This window comes from Hipposideros armiger, unplaced genomic scaffold (genome assembly GCF_001890085.2).
Source record: "Hipposideros armiger isolate ML-2016 unplaced genomic scaffold, ASM189008v1 scaffold_2, whole genome shotgun sequence".
NCBI classification, from domain to species: Eukaryota; Metazoa; Chordata; class Mammalia; order Chiroptera; family Hipposideridae; genus Hipposideros; species Hipposideros armiger.
Window position 1 is genome coordinate 189976 of NW_017731352.1, and position 23183 is coordinate 213158.

The 23183-nt window shown below is 36.8% G+C and overlaps 1 protein-coding gene across 8 annotated transcripts in view; it reads left to right on the forward strand.

Moving 5' to 3' along the window:
• The first annotated feature begins 316 nt into the window (after positions 1-316).
• The window catches only part of VRK2 (VRK serine/threonine kinase 2), a 131319-nt gene continuing 108452 nt past the window's right edge, over positions 317-23183 (forward strand). For 4 of the 8 annotated variants that reach the window (XM_019630379.1, XM_019629982.1, XM_019630228.1 and 1 more), the window contains exons 1-2: positions 319-513; positions 2289-2432. In XM_019630379.1, coding sequence (XP_019485924.1) covers positions 2297-2432 — 136 coding nt within the window. In that variant the 5' untranslated portion in view covers positions 319-513; positions 2289-2296. Of the gene's footprint in view, positions 514-2288; positions 2433-23183 lie in introns of all 8 variants that reach the window. The other 4 variants (XM_019629823.1, XM_019629898.1, XM_019630062.1 and 1 more) reach the window with 4 other exon arrangements.

A 23183-nucleotide genomic window follows, 5' to 3' on the forward strand; every position in this document is an offset into this window, starting at 1 on the left:
AGACTCTGGTGGGCGAGGGTCGATGGCGAGAATAAAGCTCTTACTCTCGATGTAGACCCGCGGCGCCCGCTTTCCCTCGGCGTCTCCGCAGCCAGGCCAGGCTGCCGCTGCTGCAAGGAAGGCGCCGGGCTCCGCGGGCCGCAGGGCCGGCGTCTCCGCCCGGAACAAGGCGGTGCCGGCGCGCCCGGCGTAGCCGCCCAGCTGCGGAGACGATACCAGTTTTGGTCTCTTCCGAAGGCCGGCGCCGGTGCAGGGCCCGCCTCCCCGCGGGATTGGAGGCCCGCGGCCCCGCCCGGCCCCGACAGGCGGGCTGGCAGCGTCGCGCGCGGGCTGCGGGCCGGGACGCTGAGGGCCTGGTCGGCCGCCTCTCGCGCCCGGGTGTAAGGGTTTCGGCCGAGACCCGGCATCAGCGTGCCCTGCTCTCCGCTGGTCCGGCCCGTGCTGCGCGCCAGGCCCGGGGAGGAGCTGCCGTCGGACTGAGACGCCGGCCCGAGAGGGGTCGCCGCTTCCGTGGTTGGTTCCTTACTTTTCCTCACTCCGAGCGAGAACCCGGCGCCCCCTTCACCTCGCGAGGAGCTAGGCGGGGAAGCGGGCGGGATTCTCCTTGGCCGGCGCCGAGAGCTCGGGGCGGGAAGCTGGTCCCCAGGCGCCGGCGGGCTTCGCGGTGGTGCGGACGCGGCTGCCCTCGCGTCCCGAAGCCGCCGAGTTGGCGGCGAGCCGGCCGATGGGCCGCGCTGCCCCCGCGCCTGCGCCCGCCTTCCGGGGCCGTTGCCGTGGCGGCCGCAAGCCCGGTCCTGTCTGTGTGCAGGCCTCTGGGTACCAGCGTGTCCCCGGAAACGCGTGCTGAGCGCTTCTCACCGTAGCCCTAGGAAGACACCCAGAAGCACAAGGGACACCCGTGTTGGGGACTGGCTTGAGGGGAGGCTGTTGCTTCCCTTTGGGGAAATCCGAGCCCAGGATGTGCATTTTATAATATGTCAGAGCCACTTTTCAGGTCTCAAGTTCTGATGCCGCAAACTGTTTATCCTCTTGGTAGTTATTTAGAATGTATGCCCTATGGAAAAGTTGTTCTCGGAGACTTCAGGTTTTAAATCAGCAGCTATGTATTGGACACCCCTATATATAAAGTACTGGTCGGGGAGGAACCCCGCACAAAACCTGCTTTAGGCTTAGTTCACCATCTCACTTCCCAGCTTCTCTGTTCGCGTTGGGAGGAAGCTAGGTGAAGATTGTTAAAGCTTTCAGCTGTGTTCCTTTGCTCTTCCTGGGACTCTGCAGCTAGGTAAATGATAGCAGGGCATTGGGTTACAGTAAGGGAAGGAGGGACACCTATTCAGAGGCACACAGACTTTTCTCATTCTGAAGATGGGAAGACAATACAATGAAAACTTGCAACTTGCATTCAGAAGCACTCACTAGTTTTTAAAAATTCTTTGGAAATAGAGGACTGCAGTTACCTTCACTTATAAATTAGTTTCAGGCATCTATGCTGTTATTTTCCCTTCTGAGAAATTTCCTCTTCCTCCAGCTCCAAATCTCTTAATTGTGAAAGCCACTAACCTGTATACAATTATAATTGATTGATTAAAGTTTTGTGACTATACTATGGAGCCTGTGCTTTTGTTGTTGGCAGTAACACATTAATCTCTCAGGCAGGGCTGTTTTTACTTTGGTGAGAGTGGGGAAGGGGCAGGGTATAGAGAAAAAGGAGGAAGCGGAAAGAGGGGTGTAAAAGCCTGAAACTACCCAGTGGCCTAGTGCTCTGCTACATTATAAACCCATGAAAATCCCCTGTTCGTTTAACAAATACTCCGTGTCAATTGCTGTGTTTGGCGATGGTGTACACTGTTACCACCTTCCGTATTTTCCCAATCTAAAGCTCTGCTCTTTCAAAGTGACTCAAGACCTTCTTATCTTTAACACTTAGCATTCTCAGTGAAAGGAGCATATAAAATTTATTTCCTCTTTGTTACTGGAAATTAACTCATAAGGTATATTCTGCACGGTTCATAGGTATTATAGACCCCCTAAGTGAATTTTGGAAATGTTGAATGAAGTGAAGTTTAACAGGTTTGTTTTTTCATATCAGCAACCTCTTAGATTTCAATATTGCATGTGAATCCGCAAGTTGAATATAGTGTGCGGACTTTTACCAAGTGATTCCAGAATCCTAATTTCTAGGAACCTGGGAAAGTGACCCATAAAAGACATTTTCAGAAATGTATTTTAACTACTTCTTTTGTTGCTGCGGTTTTATTTTTAATCACTTATCTCACCCCCTCTGTTAGCAGAAGTGATGCCACCAAGAAGAAATGAGAAATACAAACTTCCTGTTCCACTTCCAGAAGGCAAGGTCCTGGATGATATGGAAGGAAACCAGTGGGTTCTGGGCAAGATGATTGGCTCTGGAGGGTTTGGATTGATATATTTAGGTAAAGTATAACTATAAATTACCAAATATTTTGTATATGTGTGACGGTAACTGTGATTGCTTAGTATTATTTTGAAATTGAAACTTTACAATGAAATAGAATAAATGTATTTTATTAAGTAATATGACAATAGTTAATGTTTAGTAGCATGCCTAGTGTCAAGGCATGACAATCCCCACTCCTTGTTGTCCACGTTTTTCTTAATGACCCTTTGAAGTCTTTTCAGAGCATAATTACACAGCCTGCCAAACAAAATGTGAATGTTCTTTTTTTGAGAGTGTGTTTTCCTCGAAACATTGCTTTTTACACCTCAGAAACCACAACTGTATAAATACAAACACTTTCCATGTGTAAATCTTAATCATTAATATTTAAGTAATACAAGGCTCTAGTCATTTTTTAATTAGGCCCCACTATAGAATTGAACCTTAATCCCTCAAGGCATCTATAACATGAACGAATCAACTTCTTTCCTATACACCTAGAGTGGTACTAGTTATTTGCCATCTTTGCAATAATACATACTGTAAATGTATTTTCCTTATGATTTTCTTGATAACATTTTCTTTTCTCTATTATAAGAGTACAGCATATAATACATATAACATATAAATACATGTTAATTGACTGTGTATGTTGTTGGTAAGGCTTTCGGTCAACAGGCTGTTAGTAGGTAAGTTTTTGGGAGTCAAAAGTTATATGCAGATTTTCAACTGCACAGGGGTATAGTCATCCCTAACCCCCTGGCTGTTAAAGGGTCAACTATAATTCTTATGCCAAAGAGGCATATTTAAGGTAGCATTAGCCTCCATCCTTCAGAAACAAACATATTTCATGGATCGTGAAGGGTAAAACTCCTCTCCTAATAAAATTAAGGTTGTAGTTTTGAACAAATGAATGAAATTCAGTCAATAAGTTATTAATCACCTCAGTGTCTAAACTAGTTGGAAAGGTAAGACCAACACAAAAAAATTGGGACAGAATAAAGTTTTCCCCATTTAAAAGATTTGAACTTGTTGGAAAAATACTATGATTCAAGTACTAGATTGAGTGACATAGGCAGCACTGCTCAATAGTTATAGAGTTATAGTGGCGTTAGCAAGCCACATACATAACTTAAAATTTTCTAGGACTGACATTAAAAAAAAGTAAAAAGAAACAGGTGAAATTTATTTCAGTGATATATGTTATTTAATCCAGTGTATCTAAAATACTATTATTCCCACGCTATCAATATTTAAAAAATATTTTACTTTTTTAGTTAAAGTCTCTTTAAAGTCCAGGATGTATCTAGTCACATTTCAAGGGCCCAATAGCTACATACAGTTAGTGGCTACCATATTAGATGGTGCAGGTAAAGACCATGAGAGTATTTGGAGTCCACAGAGAATAGAATTCCCTGTAGAATGAGTGTTGGTTGAGACATTGAATTAGTGAATTCTCTTGTATAGTAAAGAGTTAAGATCTCTACTTCTTGACTCAAGGTCAGAGATATGGAGTTGAATAAATTATTTCCGATGTGGCTGAGTTATAGCCTTGGATCCCACGGCTTATCAGATGTAGTTTTAGTTTTCTAATGTTTGAGTTATTTGAGTAACTTCGAAGAACTACACAAAAGCATTGATTATAATGGTCTTATTACCTTTTTTAAAATGTAAATATATTTGAGGATATGTATTTAAATTTAAGTGCATGTTTAAAATTAAATATGCCTATACATATATACATATGTATACCTGTACATATATGTGTACACATACTCACTATTGTGTGGTTCCTGTTGTGAAAGAGGGATTTATTTGCTTAGGTATGTGATTTATTTGTCCCTATTCAAATACAGAAAAACCTTTTCCTCTTTCAGTTTAAGTACGTGTCACATATTTTATACTTATTTTTTCTCATTATCAAAACAGTATTTGTTTTACAGTAGTTTTCAAGGTTCCATATGTATGCGATACTCCCTACTATCTGACATTTAGAACCTGGACCCTGGGTATTAGCAAGTGAACATCATTAGGGAAAGACCTTAAAAAAATGTTTGGCTATTTTGAGGAAGAGGCAGCATACTTTAAGATATGTAATAAAACTGTATGTTCCAAATGTTGTCATTGTTCCATCAAAGGTTGCAATCATAAATCATAGAATTAGTTCTTTAGTGAGATAGCATCAGCAATAACTTCCTGAAACTTAGTTTTTATTATTTCAAAGCTATCTAAGCAAATCCATGTGAAATTATATCATGGTTTTTGCATTTTACCTTGTTTCGTATCACTTTTGATATTAATGAAGAAGCAGGTAAGTTTAAGTTTTCCTTAATACCTTTGCCCAGCTACAATTTTTTCAGGTATTATTCTTTCCAGATACACTGTTTCTTCCGCATTTCTTGCCTAAGGCTGAGGAGGAACTATCCTCTATGTCCAACCCATTGTGCCTGTATTACTCTCCTCTAGCTTTGAGATCAATAGCCAAGGCCTTTCAGTAAGCAGCAACTTATAGTAAAGGGCAAAGGGCAGAGAAGTTTGGCATTTACTCTTGACTTGGAGAAATAATGTGCCTGTAGCATTAATAGAAATAGTTATAAGAAAGAAAAATTTGAATGCAAAAACAAAGTCAAGGTTCTTTTATATATGAAAAGGGTGGGGGTGGGAGAAAGGAACCTGGTTTAGGGGATGGGGAAATCGCTGTCATTTTAATATAAGTGAAAAAGTTTCTAAAACTCCAGTGAAAGACAGAGAACTTAGAGTTTGAATTCTATTCTCATAAAATCGCATAAATGAGAGCATTGGTTTTAGTATTAGGCAAATCTGGGTTGAATTCAAACCTGACTCAGCAACCACTTAAGAACTGTGTGACTCAGATAATAATAATTGCGAGGATTAAATGAGATTTTTTTTTTTTAAGATTTTTATTGGGGAATTGGGGGATGGGAACAGCACTGGGGAATTGGGGGGAGGGGAACAGACAAGTTGCTGTCCTTTTGTTCTTCAGTCTAGTTGTGGAGGATGTTGCTTCACTGCCCCAAGTTGGCACCATCATTGCACTCTTCCCGGGCAAGGCAGATCAGTTGCTGGCTTCTGGACGGCCGCTCACGGCAGCTGCTGGCCGCTCATGCTGGCTGCTGGCTACACACGGTAGCCCATGGCAACCCACTGCCACAGGGGCTGCAGCCCACGCCTTCGTCCACGACTCACAGCAGCCCAGCTCCAGGTTGAGCTGTTGTTCAGCATCTTAGCTGTGGAGGGCAGTGTCACTGGCCCTTATATGTGGGATCTGAACCAGGGCCCTCTGGCATCCCAAGCCAACTCTTAACCAATGCACCACTCGGCCGGCACGAGATAATGTTTTTAAAGAACTGGGAGCTTGGTAAGCACTGAAATGTAATTTATTTATTTAGAATTTCCCACCCTCAGTGATAATTGAACTGTAGGTTCAGTGTCTGGTGCCACAGGGGATTAGAGTGGTGACAGAGACATCTGTTGGAGGAATTCCCCGTCTATCCTGCCAAGGACAGTGATAGATTCAGCTACTAATATGGTAAAGCTAAGAACATAGAGAATATCAATGGAAGACTATCACGTTTTACTACTTTCTGACCCATATCTATTTCCCCCTCTAAAATTTACAACAGTATCCATGATAACATAGTGAAAAGTTCTCATTTAAGCTGTTATCTGCTTTACATATGAAACATATCAGGTTTCAGAAATTAGTGAAAAATGAGGAAAACCAGAATCATAGGCAATAAATTCAGCCAGATTCCTTTGCAGGCTTATTATTTGAGTAAAAATAGAAATGATTTTTCTGTAGAAGTTTTAGTTTTCTGAAGTTGAGCATAGTGGTGACTATTCAGCATCTTTAGAAAATCAAGCACCGAGTAGATGTTCAACAGTTATTTGCCTCAGAGATTGAGACTGAGGTTGGGATACTTAACCTATACAAGCCAGTTTGCTTTATTCTTTTCCATAATTATAGATGTCACCTTGAATTCCAGCCTATAATCTTACAGATGTACTCTGTAAGATTTTCACAAGAAAAGCCTCTATGTATGCTTTATTGACAGTAAATAGCATTATCTTTTATGAAGAATAATACATCATTATAATTAATATTAACTCTGGTGAATTCTTAATACTAAATCATGAATTCATGGACTGTCATATCTAAGTGACTGTCATACATATTTTTGGTCATGCTCTCAGATTAGCTCAATTTTGCTATTTAGAAACATAAAAGGAATTTTTTTGGGATGGGAAGAGGGTAGGAATACTAGGATTTTAGAAATTATCAAAGTTTATCTCACTTATTTTATTGTTAAGGAAACAGCTATCTATTGATGAAGAAATAGATAAGATTATTTATGCATGTGTGGTCTTTATTTATTTTACTTTTTAGTCAGCTGTAATGGATTGATTGTTAAGGTATGCAGAATAATGTTCAGAAGAGCCTAATGATAATGCTGACAACCAAGTGGAGTTATTGGAACACATGTTGTTTTATTATACATTGCAGTATTAAATATTATTTTGGCAGTGTTTATAGAGAAGGCTTTGAGATAAGCAGTTCTATCTGACACAGTGCAACAGTATGGTGCTGCTATAGTTGTTACTAGGAAATTTTGCAAATCATGCTGTGGGGGTGAAACGAAGAAGGAAATAAATGTGAAATAAGGATAACTTGTACGAGAAGTTATAATATATGTGATAAATTAGTTCCCAGAGGAAGATGTAGACAGATAGATGTAGAAGAGAGATACATAATTGGTGATATAAACTCAAAGGAGGAAAGGATCACTTGGATTTTGTGAATTTAATACACTGTTGGACCCACACACGAGAAATAAGAGTACCTAGGAGATGTATTTTAATTTTGTATGTGCTGTCCATAAGCTATTAATTTTGAGTTTTAAAAGAGAGCAATGTTTGTTTACCTATCAGTTAAGAAATCAAAGTATTTACAAAGGTTTGGGTTTTTTCTATAAAAAGGGAGAGCTCTTCTAAGGCTTAGCTTTTGCTTGTCTCTTTAATTTTTTTAACTGACCTTTTTTATTTAATTCATTGGGGGTGACATTGGTTAGTAAAATTATATAGGTTTCAAGTGTACATTTCTATAATACATCATCATCATATATTTGACCCCTTTTCTTCTACTACCATCCACTCCCTCCCGCCCCCGGTAACCACTAAATTGTTGTCTGTGAGTGTATGACCTTTTTAACCAAATATCGTGGGTTTTATTTTCAACATTTTTGCTGTCAAAATCTTTTGCCTTAATGGAAGATTTACACTCTTTTGTTCTTCAGTGATTTATATATAACGTCTCTTCTACCACACCTGTTACTATCTTGTAACTGTCTACAGTGGTCAAGGTTTTAAAATTTGAAACCGGTCTGCTGTAGGGAAATTCTTTCTTCATGAAATGAACTCACCTCTATTGCCATGCAATAAAAGAATTCTGAGCTTTTGAGAGCTTCCCGCTTCCTTATTAAATATGGATAGACTTTTGTTTCTGAAGTGTTTTAGGTTTTTTTCTTTAGATATAGAAGAAGAGGTGTAAATAGGAGGTATGGTCCTTTTTTTAAGACATAGACATATCTATGTTTATAAAATAAATGAGGGGAAAAGCTCTAAAGCTCTAAATGAGAGAATTCACTAGGACTTAGCTATTTAGATGATGACAGTTTGTCCACCATCCATACTTAGCAATGATACAAAGTGCTTATGGATGTTATACTGCTTACATTCTTGGTTTTTCAATCAGTGCTTGTTTAGGATATTTGTCCCTTATAACTCCATTCCATGGACTGAGTACACGTTACAGCATCCTAAGAGTATTTTAGGAGAAAAGACAGAAAACTCAGCAATTATTCCCAGACAATTGTTGAAGATGCCCCTTGTTTCTTTTAAAGGGATGGCCTTCAATTAGTCAGGTAGACTTCTTTGCTTTAACATCTCCAATCAAGTAATACGTGAGAAAAAAGATTCCATAGAAAGACATGCATTGAAGGCCAGAAACATCTACAGATGCAATGTGATCCCAGGCAATGAAGCATGTGGCCCTTCATTGGCATTATATGATAACAGGAGGATCTTCTGGCAGAAGAGCTGACTTTTGCTGCGTTCTGCATGCTGCCCCTCCAAACCCTTCTTTGATTGGCACCTATGCCCTATTGAAACTGGCATCACACCTTCTGAATGGGCACAGTGCCAGGTTAGCAGATGGGTATGGGCACAAGCCTGCCAGAAACCCAGTATGTGCATCAAGTTTAAGTATCAGGGGCCCAAACTTCCATCCAGGGATATGAAAACTGCAGTCTGTTGAGAGCTTTTTGTGCTTAAGGTTAAAGGACACACCATTTCTACTCCAGCTTAGCGGTTGATTAATTTTGAAAGTCAAACAGGAGCTCCTGTGGCTATGTCAGGCAAATTCTATCTTTGGTGAATGAGAATTACTACTTCATGTAGGGAAGAGAAAGTATTGTAATGAAGTTTCCAATGAGAGTTACTCTCCTGCAAGTGCCTCCAGCACTTAAGCAGCATGCATTCAGTGGAGATGAATATTTCTATTCTCCAGCAGAGCCAGGTGCAATCAAAGCCAGATCTTCAACCTGCTGCAGTAAAGAACCCTAAATTTAGAAAGGGCAGGCAAAGTTTGGAAGAACTCTGTGGTGGCAGCTCTCACCATGAACTGAGAAGCCTTCCCAAAAGTGTATAAAGGAGTTGAAGGAAAAACTCCAAATAAAAACCCTTCGGAATACTTCAGCCCAAAACAGAAAGATCTTTAACAAACGAAAGGAAAAGTTTCGCCCTTTCTCCTCAATACAGAAATTCTTCTGAGTTTTATGTCAATAAAAACTTAAGTTTACCAAAATGTTAGAACCAGCTTAATGCATAAGTAACAGAGCTTCCTATTCTAACATTTATTTCACTGCATGTCTATCATGTATATAAACTTCACTTCTTGAATAATGGATTTTGCATAAAATTGAGTTCTAAATATCATATTCCTTATGATCGTCTCACACCAACTAAAGAACTAGGCAAAAAAAAAAAAAAGGGGGGCATCATTCCTTGTGATCACTTGAATCATATCCCCTAAATGCTTTTAAATTTACAGGAATGCCGATAAGACCAGCTGTGGCAAGAGAGGCTTTTCCTAATCACCTTCTAGCCATTGCTTTTTCTTTTCCACTGTGTAAACTTTATCTATGGAACAGATTCCATGAGACCGTTGTGAATACTTCAACGTATTCAAAACATATAACTGCTACAAATTAAACTACTAAAACTAAAGCTGGTGCATTGTAACTGCCAAAGAAAACTGGCACGTCCCTCTGTCAGACTGCGGGAGAGTATGCCATACAGTCCTCAGAAAACACAATTCATCCAGAAGCACTCTTGTCACTTGCTCTGATATTAAACCAGAGAAAGTGACATTAATTAAAGAAGTGACATGAGCCAACAAAGGCAATGAAATTCTAAGCTTTGGCTCATGTGCGGACCTTAATCCAACTTGTTCTGCTTAAGTATTGTGGACATTTCTGATGAGAAGTGTGGCTACTTTCCCCCCTCCTCCTCTCATCTTTCCGTTCTGAAACATCATTTCCAGGCAACTAAAATTTCATAACCAGGGCTGGACTAGCCAGTTGGTATACTGCTAGTCATTGCAAGGTTTCCCAAAATGGTAGTGTGGTGGCTTGGGATGCATTTACTGTACTTGGTAACTGCGTGAGATTAACAACTAGAGGCAGAAAATAGAGTTGGTCTAACAAAAAGGCAAGCAACAGACAAACAGAACAAAGTACCTAGATTTGGTAGACTAGGAGTGGGGGAGTCTGCTGCTAGGATCAGTCGTGAAAACAAATGGTGACTGGTAGGCCTTATGGAAATTCTGACATGCTGTAGAGGCAAGCAATGGAGTGTCCACAACTTTCCTCTCTCTTTGTTCCCATAGTGCACTCTCTCACAGTGCTTGTTGCATTATTTCATATGATTAGTATTGGTATATTGTTTCCCCCCCACCAACACTAGATGATAAACTCCTTACAGGCGTTCTCATGGAGTGCTTAAACAAGGCCTTGCATACAATAATTTTCCAAAAAGACTGGTTAAATTAGCTGTAGAACGATTGCATTATGGGAAAGTAATTTCCCAACAACTAGGTTATCTGAGATGGAATTTGGTGCTCTTTGTACCATAACATGTGGTATGGGAATAAGGCACTATACTTATAGAGGTGCTGTTTAGAGAATTGGGGAGATGAGGAGGGAGAAGTATCTGTTGGTTCTCTTTTCAAGCATATTTTTAAACTACAAGAAGTCATATACTTAGTCCATAGATTATAAGGTTTATTGGGGAAAGTCTACTTTGCTCATGCATAGTGTAGGGAGAGTTAAAAAATGGATATTGTATTAAGACTAAACAGTTTTTTTGTCTAGAATAAAACAGTTCTGAGTAGCACTCAACTGAAGTAGACCTAATAGCAAGTATAAACTTGTGTGAAGGAAATCGGTGGTGTTTATTTAAATGGATTGACTTATAGGTATTAAATGCATCAAAATCTACTTTTCACAGAATGTAAACACAACTTTAATGGAAAATAAGTTACTGGAATTTCTTTTAATTCAAGTAAATGGAAGGTTTGATCAAGAGTTTTGTACATACTCAGCAGAAGCTTTTGCTATGGTTTCTGGGCATAGGTATTTTATATTAAATCAGGAATTTTCTTTCTGTGTAATTAGTCATGAAGTGTAATGCGCATTTTTCATATCAGGCAGACAATGGCTTCAAAAAGACAGCAGCGCTGCAAAGGAGCAAGAAAAGAAGGCCAAAGTTGACACGCGCAGAGGCAAAACAGTGTAGGAAAAATCAACACATTTTTGCAAAATCAATAATTGAAAATGTGTCAGTGTTCAGGAGACTGTCTTTAATTTGCAATCCAAGTAAAAAAGAGTTTAAATATGAGAGGCAGTATTATTGAGCCCAGCATGCCTGCTACCGCTTGTTTGACTAGCTCAGAATAGAACACTGAGAGGCAAGGGCTCAAAGTTAAATGAACATTTATACATTTTAAAATCAAATGAAAGATTCAGAGTATATTCATGAATTAATTTTTTTTTTCAGAGCTCTAAATTTAATCAGCTGGAATTACTTTTAAAGTGTCATTCTATTTAACTTTTGGGAATGATGAATTTGCCTTTTAATAGGGATGCTGTATTTTATCATGAAGATGAAACAAACTGTCTATTGTTAATTATTCCCCAGAGACACTGGCCATTTTTCTCTCCTATGCTTAGTGTGGAGCAAAGGCAGCTTTCCCACAAATTTATTTCAAACAAGAGCAATTGGAAGCTACAACACGTGTGAAAGAGGCTCATGGAGAGCATAGCTTCCATTGTAGGTGTTCTGAGTGCCACCTAATGAAATTCTTCTAGATAATGTTACCAAAGCCTCACTGAGGTGGTCGTGAACATGGAACATAGAAAAGTAAAACAGAATGAAAGAGGGAATCTGGTAAGGAGTAGCAGATGAGTCATATGTGTCGGTGGGATCTGATAACTGCTGGGGACAGTTCTTATCATCTCTCTTAGGAAATCATCAGCATCATCAGCTACCACTAAAACCTTTCACTAGCATGTGCCAAGCTCTGTGTTCAATTCTTTACGTGCATTATTTCATTGAATTCTCCGAACAACTTATAAAGGAAGATATTGAGGCCTAAGGAGATTAAGTAGTTTGCCTCCATGCCACAGTTTTAATAACCGTCTCTATCTACATTTGAACTCATATCTCTTTGCTTTACTGATTGATGTCCTTTATCAAAGAACACTTTCAGTTAATCCCAGCCAGAGAAAATAGTGGCAAACGACATGCTTATGGCATGCTCATTTCTAAAATAACAGTGAGCTATCTAATTGATAGTATTGGCAGCTAATTTAAGAAATCTGTTAGTGATGATGCTAATGGTGTGATTTTTCATTCAGATTGACAACTCGAAGTGTAGAGCATCAGTGATATGTTTTTAATATTATTATGTTCACAGAATCTGTGAAAGAACATCTGATATTTATAGTAAATCTAATGTTAAGAACTGGAAAAATACATTAAAAATGTACTATACCTAGATCAAACAATGTTTTTTTTTTTTTTAATGAAGAGAAAAGTGAGAATAGGCAACTGATAGTGATACAAGCTGATGAGAAAAAAATGGTGGATTTTCCTGCTTTTCAAAAATGGGTAAATTTGTCTAATTTATAGGGATTCTATGTGTTTGTTTTGAGTCCAGTAAGCAACAGAAAGATCAAAAGAGGCCTCTTTAAATCCCTATGATATAATTTCAGTATCATATATAAATTGATATTTTTACAACTATTGAATTGTTCTTGACTACGTCATTTTTTATTGTATAATGACTTAAAGATACACTATTTAGAAAAACTAGGTCTTTTAAAGTGTAAAACAAACAAAAAAATACTTGGATAAGTGGAATCTTGGTAAAACATTTCCTTATAGAATTTGTTCAGATACCAAAATATGTTATTTTAATGGAAATATAGTTTTTGAAAATTATCCAGTTATTTCAAGATATTACATAATAGTAGTGATTTATTGCTGATTTATAAATGATTTACAGTGATTTATAGATGATTTATAGTGATTTATAGATGATTTTATGAAAAAAATGTAACATTTCATGTAGAGGCAAATCTTTAGGTATTTAACGTGGAAGAGATATTCATGAGATAGTGTAATGCTTATTTTTTACTAGAAAACTTTTTTAGGAGTATATACATAGTAAGAAAAACCAACAAAATATATTAGAATACATGTTTTTGAGCACTTACGGTGATACAGAGTTACAATTTCAATGTCTGGAGAATGAACAAAAGCTAAAATACTTTATCTTTTTCCCTGTTAAAAGATCACGTGTTATAAGTCTAACATAGATGTCCGGTGTCAAATGTATTACACTTGGGAATGGAGCATTGCTTATGTAAACCTTCTATCTTATAAAGTATTAGGAGACTGGTAGAAGGAAAAGTAGTAAAACCCACTGAAAAAATCCCCACACAATCCATGTCAAGAAAAGTGAGAAGAAGGCAAAACAAAGTTGCTTACCTAATGGGCAAATGTTGCTGTGTGATACAAAGGGGAAGAACAACGTTACATAGACTTCTATCATTTCAAAATTTCTATGCTAGAAGAAACTGGAGAACAAGGATAAATGTTCTGAAATTAACTAGTTTAAATTGAATGCTTTAAAAATTAGAGCTTGGTCTGTAACAAGAGCGCCTCTCCAGAGGCCCCAGAAACTACATACCTGGTGACCAGCTTCAAACCACACCAGAGCCCTACCCAATTAGCACCACAAATGACACACCCAAAGGGTGAACTCCGCAGGCACCAGAGCCCTGCTAGAGTGAATCCTGCTCCATGAGGTCAGCCCCAGCACAGCAATCAGCTTGTTCACTGTAGTCAAAGCCAGTCATCACAGGCATTCAGTCTGAGGGTCAGCCCCACCCACTGACATGCCAGCAGGAGTCAAGGCTCAACTATAGCAGGAGGGCACACACAACCCACACAAGGGACACTCCTGGAGCACCCAGCTCAGGTGATCAGGGAAACTGTGCCACTGGGTCCCACAGGACACCCCACAGCCCACATGGCCAAGACTGGGAGACATAGCAGATCTACCTAATACATAGAAATACAGGCAGCCAAAATGAGACTAAGAAACATGCCGTAAAGGAAAGAACAGGACAAAACTCCAGAAAAAGAATGAAAATACAGGCAAGCAATCTACCAGATGCAGAGTCTAAAACCCTGGTTATAAGGATGCTCAGTGAACTTAAGGGAAGAATAGATGATTTCAGTGAGAACTTCAATAAGGAGATAAACATAAAAAAAGGAGATAGAAAACAAAAAACAAACAAACAAACAAAAAAACAAGTGAAGAATACAAAGAACCAGTTAGAAGTGAAGAATACAAGCATACAATAACTGAAATGAAGAATACATTAGATGGAATCCACAGCAGATGAGATGAAACAGAGGATAGAATGAACGATTTGGAAGACAAGGTAGTGGAAAACATCCAGTGTGAATGGTAAAAAGAATTTTATAAAAGGAGGATAGTTTAAGGGACCTCTGGGAACAACAGCAAGCATAACAACATTTGCATCATAGAGGTACCAGAAGGAGAAGAGAGAGAGCAGGGATTGGAAATCTATTTGAAGAAATAATGACTGAAAACCTTCCTAACTTGGCAAAGGAAATAGACATACAAATCCAGGAAGTGCAGAGAGTCCCAAACAAGATGAACCCAAACAGACTCACACCAAGACACATCATAATTAAATGTCAAAGATTAAAAACAAAGAGAATCTTAAAAGCAGCAAGAGAAAAGCAGTTACCATAAGAGTTCCCATAAAAATATCAGCTGATTTCTTAACAGCATCTTTGCAGGCCAGGAGGGATTGGCAGGAAATATTAAAAATGTTGACAAGCAAGGACCTATAACTAAGATTATCTATTAAAGCTATCATTTAGAATCACAGGAGAGATAAAGAGCTTCCCATATAAGAAAAAGCCAAAGGAGTTCATCACCACCAAACCAGTCAAACCAGTATTACAAGAAATGTTTACGGGACTTCTTTAAGAAATAGAAGAAAAAAAAAGATGTGAATAAGAAAATATCACAAAGAAAAATGTTCCCACTGACAAAAGCAAACACATAATAAAAGCAGTGGATGAACCAATATTACAAGTAAAGCTCGTGCAAATGTTAAAGGGCAAAAGTAGGAAGATCATGTGTAATTACAACAGTAAATTAAGGGACACACACAAACACAAGAAGTAGAAAATAATGACAAGAACATAAATGTGTAAGGGTTGAGTAAAAATGGCAGTGATTTCAGAATGTGTTCAAACGTAAATGACCATCAACTTAAAACAGAGTGTTATAAATGTATCTTCATATATATAAAGCGCATGGTGACCACAAACCCAAAATCTACAAGAGAGGTACAAGAAATAAAGAGAAAAGAATCCGAACAAAACATTACAGAAAGTCATCAACATACAAGAGTATAAGAAAGGAATAGAGAAGAACTACAAAAACAATCAGAAAACAGTTAATAAAATGGCAATAGCTATATACCTATCAATAATTACTTTAAATGAATTAAATGCTTCAGTCAAAAGATGAATGGACAAAGAAGACATGACATACTCGTATATATACAGTGGAATATTACTCAGCCATATTAGGGAATAAAAATCTTTGTGACAGCATGTGTGGACCTGGAGGGTACTGTGCTAGGTGAAATGAGTCAGACAGAGAAAAGCAAATTACATATGATTTCACTTATATGTATAATCTAAAAAACAAAACAGACACAGATACAGAGAACAAACTGGTGGTTGCCTGATTGGAGGGGGTTTGAGAGACGGGGGTGGAAAGGTGAAGGGATTAAGAAGTACAAATCAGCAGTTATAAAATAGTCACAGGGATGTAAAGTACAGTTTAGGGAATGTAGTGAAGAATACTGTAATAACTCTATATGGTGTCAGTTGTGTGCAACAATTACCAGGGTCACTTAGTAAGTTATATAAATGTCTAACAACTGCACTGTACACCTGAAACTAATGTAATATTGAATGTCAGCTGTAATTGAGAAAGTTTATTTTTTAAAATCCCATAAATCAGTTGCCCAAAGAGAAATACTTAAAACAATAAAATATAGAGACACTAAATGACCAAGATTGTGTATGCACATGTAACTGAAGAGTAAAATAAGCAGAGTTTTTGTTTGGTTGTTTGTTTTTTACATTCCATAGTAAAAATCATTAAGAGAGCAAAACAATGATGTTATATAATGGCAGAAGTTTAAGAAAGCCAAGTAAAAAAATGTAAAGATAGACTTCAATAAAGATCAGAATGCTGTTTATTTTAATGTTTAAAAAAAGAGAAAAAAAACAATCATAGCAGATATTTAATAAAAATTATTACAAATATAGCTGGAGATACTCTAAACAAACCCAGAATATGACAAATTTGTTATGGTGTCATTTGGGTGCGGGTGTTATCTGGGGGGGTCACCTTAGTGACCAGGTCTTCACACTGGCCCCTGGAGGACCCAGGTGTACAGGTTTAAGGGGAAGGCTCTGGCCTTCCACCCATGTTTCAACTTGAGCATTTCTGCTTTGATCTGTACTATGTATCAGGTTTCCAAGAAACATTCCATCACTAAAAGAGTTGGAAGATAACTCTGCTATAAAAATCAATAAGCTACAAAGTTGAACATTTAATAAGAAATTTACGTTTAGAGGGGCTCTAACAGCATTCTAGAGAAGAACACTTTTTTTCCCAACTACTATATATAAAAACTCATTTAAAAAATTTAAATGTGGTGGTTTAGTAAATAAACAAGAATTTACTAAAATTTAATTAAAAAAAAAGAATTCTTATGTCATAGTCTTAGAATCCATTGCTGGGAATAAACACCAAGATCGAGTTGCTTATTTTCTTTTTCTCTTCATCCGGCATTGCATCTCCAATTTCTGCATATTCAAATTTTGTTTATTTGAAGTCCGCCTTCCCCTTGAAGCCTACTGTTTTCATTTTTTGCCAACGGTGTGCATTGTGTATTTTCAACAATGTTTTTGCCTCTCTTTTGTCACTAACATATTCTGTGTATGATGAGTATGTATTGTATCTTTTTTGTTAATATTTTGAAATTAATATAGAGAAAAATTGACTTTGTGAGTGTACGTTTCTGTGAATTGTAACACACCACCACAACAATTAGGATGCAAAGCGGACTTATCACCCCTAAAATCTTTCTCCTCCTATGTCTTTATAGTTACACCCTTCCTTTACCCCAACCGTTGGCCACACTGAGCTGTCCTCTGTCACTACAGCTTGGTCTTTTTAAGTATGTACAGACAGAATTCCTATAAATGTAATCGTTCAGTATGTAACCTCTGAGATTGGATTTTTTTTTTTTACTTAGCATAATGCCTTTGAGATTCATCCAAGTTGTTATGATATCAGTAGCTCATTTTTATTGCCAAGTAGTATTGTATGCGTGTACTGCAGTTTATTCTGCCACTGAAGGACATTTGGGTAGTGTGATTCCTTCTACTTAGCTCTTTTTCAAAATTATTTTAGCTTCAGTTGAGTAATGTACATTGTTAGTAGTATTGCATGTTAAGTTTAATTGTCATTTACAATGATTTGTGTAAGTACGAAAATTGATTGAACATCCCAAATACGGAGTGGGCATAAATTTTACATTAGTGCAAAAAGTACTCACTGAGATATGGCTGCAACAACTGAGCGTTCTATGAGTTCCATATGTAAGACTATTTTTAAGGTATTGTGTCAGTTTAATGGGCAGTGTTAGATAGTAGATATAAAGTGGGTCTTACACAAACACAAAAGAAATGATTCAAAAGAAAGATAATTATGAATTTTTAAGCCCCCCAGTTTCATCCATGTTGTTGAAAATGGTAGGGTTAACTTGTTTTGCAAGGGTGAATAATATTCCAGTGTGTGTGTGTGTGTGTGTGTGTGTGTGTGTGTGTGTTTGTGTACACTGCATTTTCTCTACTCGTTCATCCCTTGATGGCCACTTAGGTTGTTTCCATACTACATGGCTGTTGTGATTAATGCTGCAATGAACATGGACATGCAGATATTGTTCAATATAATGATTTCGTTTCCTTTGTGTATATACCCAGAAGTGGGATTGCTGGATCATATGATAGTCCTATTTTTAATTTCTTGAGGAGCCTCCGTGCTGATTTCCATAGTGTCTGTACCAGTTTACATTCTTATCATGAGTGCACAGGGTTACCTCTTCTCCACATCCTCACCAGCATTTATTATCTCTTGTCTTTTTGGTGATAGCTGTGTTAACTGGTATGAGTTGATAGCTCATTGTGGTTTGATTTGCATTTCCCTGATAATGAGCACCTTTTCATGTACCTCTTGCCCATTTGGATGTCTTCTTTGAAAACGTCTGTTCAGCTTCTTTGCCCATTTTTAAATTGGATTACTTGGGCTTTTTTTTTTTTTTGCTATTGAGTTGTATTAAGTTTGTATATTTTTATATTAACCCCTCGTTGGATATGTGGTTTATGTAAATATTTTTCTCCCATTCCATATGTTGCCTTTTCATTTTGTTCATGGTTTCCTTTATTGTGCAGAAGCATTTTAGTTTGATGTTGTCCCACTTGTTTATTTTTAGATCTGCTGCCTCTGCTTTTGGTGTCAAATCCGAAAAATCACTACCAAGATGAATATCAAGGAGCTTACTCCATATGTTTTCTTTTTGGTGTTTTATGGTTTCAGGTCTTATAATCCAGTCTTTAGATCTATTTTGAGTTGATTTCTGTGTGTGATATAAGATAGGGGTCCACTTTAATTCTTTTGCATGTGGCTATCAGGTGTTCCCAGCGTCATTTATTGAGGAACCTATCCTTTCCCCATTGTATGTTCTTGGTTCCTTTGTCAAAACTTAATTGACCAGGTATGCATGGATTTATTTCTGTGCTCTCTATTGTGTACCATTGGTTTATGTGTTTGTTTTTATGCCAATACTATACTGCTCTGATGACTATAATTTGTATATACTTTGAAATCAGTGTGATGCTCCGGCTTCGTTCTTCTTAATCAATATGCTTTGGCCATTTGGGATCTTTTGTGGTTCCTTACAAAATAAAAAAATTTAGCATTTTTATTTTATTTTTATTGTTTTAATTCCTGTAAAAAAATGCCATTGGCATTTTGATAGGAATTGCGCTGCATCTGTAGAATGCTTTGGGTAGTGTAGATATTTTGACAATATTAATTCTTTTGATATATGAGCATGAAATATTTTTCCATTTATTGTGTCTTCTTCCATTTCTTTCATCAATGTTTCATGGTTTTCAGTGTACAGGTCTTTCACATCTTTGGTTAAATCTATTTCTAAGTATTTTATTATTTTTGATGCTATTGCAAATAGGATTTTCTTAATTTTTTTTTTCCAATAGCTCATTGTTAGTGGATACAAACTCAACGGATTTTTGTATTTTGATTTTGTATCCTGCCACTTAGCTGTATTTTTTATTAGTTTAACAGTTTTTTTTTTTTGGTGGAGTCTTTAGGGTTTTCTTTATATAATATTGTATCATCCACAAATAGAGACAGTTTTACTTCTCCCTTTCCTATTTCAATGCCCTTTATTTATTTTTCTTGCATAATTGCTCTGGCTAGAATTCCCAGTACTATGTTGAATAAAAGTGTCTTGTTCCTGATCTTAGATGAAAAGTTTTCAGCTGTTCACTGTTGTATATGACATTGGGTGTGGGTTTCTCATAGTTAGTCTTTATTTATGTTGAAGAATGTTCCTTCTATACCCAATTACTTGAGAATTTTTAATCATGACAGGATGTTGAGCCTTTTCAAATGCTTTTTCTGTACATATTGAGATGATCTTGTGATTTTATTCTTCAATTTGTTAATGTGTTGTATGCCATTGATTACTTTGCATATGTTGAACCATCCTTGCATCCCAGGAATAAAGCCCACTTGATCATGGTATACAATCCTTTAAGTTACTGTTGAATTCAATTTGCTAATACTTTGTTGAGTATTTTTCCATGCATGTTCATCAGGGATATTAGCCTGTAATTTCTTATAGTGTTTTTGTGTGGCTTGATCTTTTCTTGTGCCTTTCTAGTCTATTTTACTTATTTTCAATGTGATCTTTATTTTCTTCTTTCTTCTGACTTTGAGCTTTGTTTGTTCTTTTTTCTTTTCTAGTTCCTTCGTGTATAAAGGAATATGATCCTTTCCTCCACTTGATTTAGTTTGCTGTTGAACCCCTTTATTGAACTTTTTTAGTTCATTTCTTTTATTCTTCAGCTATATTCTTCCTGTTTTGTAATTTGTAATATATATTTTTTATCTCTTCTTTGAAATCTCACTATGTTCGTGAATTGCTCTCCTGACCTCATTGGTCTTCTTTATGACAGTAATTTTGAACTATCAAGTAAAACACTTATCTCCTTTTTATAAAGCTCTATTTCTGGAGATTTATTTTCTTCTTTTGTTTGGAACATGTTTTATTATTTCCTCCTTTTCCTTGACTCTCGTTGGTGTTGGCATGTTAGATAAAATAGCCACCTCTCCCAGAACGGATAGTTGTCTCGTGTAGGAAATGAACCTCATTAGGTCAGCCTGGCCCAGACTCCTACTTGTCTATCAAACTTTTGTGATTGTCCAAGCTGCCTTCGTTGTTCTTAGTAGAACCCAGTAGTTGAGGTTGAGGGTGTGCAAAGACCCGTCTGTGTTGCAGAGGTGCTGCTCAAAGTCAGCCTCCATTACGATGTGTGTATTGTCTCATTCACTTGATATGTAGGAGTTGATCAGCTAGTTTTAGAATCTTTCTGAGGGAATTGCTCTGTGTGGGTCTGTACATTTGATGCATCTTTGGGTGGAGGGAGCTTAGGAGCCTCATGTCACCATTTTGGCTATTCCTTAGTTTTTTAAAATAATTTTAATACTATCAATTCCCCCTCTGTACTACTTTTATTCATTAAATTATTCATCAAATATATAATGAATGCCTACTAGGCTGTCTTCTTGGTGTTTGGAACACATCTAAATAAAACAAATATTTTTGCCTTTGTGAAGCTTACAGTCTGTCAGAAAAACAAGTAATAAATATGCACTGTAACTGTATCCTAACTAATTTCAATGTGATATTTTCAATATTATTCAGCCCTATGTATTTTCCAATTTCCACTGAGATTTCTTCTTTCTAGGAGCCAGGTATTATGTTCACAGAATGTAGCTTTAATAATCCTTAGTCTTTGATATTTGATGAAACCTACTTTCCAGTTTAAAACATGGGAAGGTTAAAAATGTTTTATGTTAGTTGGAAAATAATGTATGTCCTTTGTTTTTTTATTATTTTTTATTTTTTTAATGTGGCTTTTAGTTAAAAACTTTTAATTTTTTTTTAAAGTTTATTTTTACTTGCCTGTATATTATGGAATTGTATTAAAATCTTCCACAATTTTTGTCACTACCTTTTTCTTTTGTAATTCTGCTGGGTTTTGATTTATACATTATTAAGGTACATTAACAGATGCTTTCAAGTTCATAATTTTTGTCTTTTTGTTGAATCATTCCTTTTATGATAATGTTGGACTAAGTTTAATAATTCTTTATATGATTTTGAGATTTATGTAATTTTAAAAATACATATTCTAACCTCCTTTCAGCTAGTTTTGGCTAATTAGTTTTGTGTTTTTATTTTGTTTATCTGCACCACTAGGCTTTATTTCTATCTCATAAATAGTATGCATTTATTTATTTTTTAACAATGATATAGTTTCTGCCCTTAGCTGGTAAACGTAATCTACTCATTATGATTACTGTCATATTTTTTTCAAATCTAAGATGTCACTGATTATAAGATACATCACTGTTTTACGTATGTATGTTGAGTCTCCCTTAGATGCTTAAATGTTCATAATTATCTTTCTCTTGAATCATTTCTTTTGTGTTTATGTAAGACTTACTTTATATCTAATACATAACACTGCCCATTAAACTAGGACACAATACTTTAAAAATAGTCTACATATGGAACTCATAGAATGCTCAGCTGTTGCAGCCATATCTCAGTGAGTACTTTTTTTCACTAATGTAAAATTTATGCCCACTCCTGTGTTTGGGCTGGTTAATTAATTAATTTTCGTACTTACACAAATCATTGTAAATGACAAACTTAACATGTAATACTACCAGCAATGTACATTACTCAACTGCAGTGAAGAGAGACATCTGGGACTGAGTCTGTACCTGCATAGGCAGTGACAAGTGTCACCACTGCTGTGTGGCCCACAGCAACTGGAAGATGTCTTCAGTTATAAAGTGCATTCAAATTTCAGGGAAATTAAAATATAAAAAAATGGGTGGTTAAAAGTTGACGTACTCGGGTATTTTAATTTATTACAGTATTTTCTATTTTAGTCTGCCTTTTATGTCTTCTTAAAAACTGTGTTTGCTTGTTTACTATTAAATTAAGTTTTTATTTTTTTTCTTAACTGATTTTGAAGTTATGAATTTTATTTCCATTATTTTAGTGGTTACCTGGAAACTTTCAACATACCTTCTTGATTTAGCAGACTATGAAACTAATAGCATCTCTCCTTTTCCCCTGGAATACATGGACATTACAACACTTTAACTGTGGTTACCATAGTCCTATCTTGTACATTATTTTTGTCATTGTTTTCAGTGCTCTTTATTCTATATTGGTAATTATTTTCTCTCAGCATATGAAGATGATGTTATTTAATTGTTCATTTATTCCCTTGTTACTATTCAGAATTCTGTTGCACTTCATCTACCTTTTGTATGTAATCTTTTCTGTTGAGTTGCTTGTTAGAACTTTGCCTTTAATTTCCTATAGTTTGAATACGTTAGGCTGAAGTACAGATTTATTATTTATCTTGCTGGGGACTTGTGATTCTTAAATCTGCGGATTCATGACATAAAAATATTAGAAAGTTATCAGACATTATTCAAAAGTGTCTGTCCTCCATTTCCTCTATTCTCAAATTGTGGAATTTTTGTTAGAAAATTGCTTTTCTGTCACATATTCCCTGAGTGTATCATAATCTCATCTTCATATTTTATGTCTCTTGATCTGTGTTTGCTGAATTCTGTATCGTTTCCTCAGATCCAATCTGG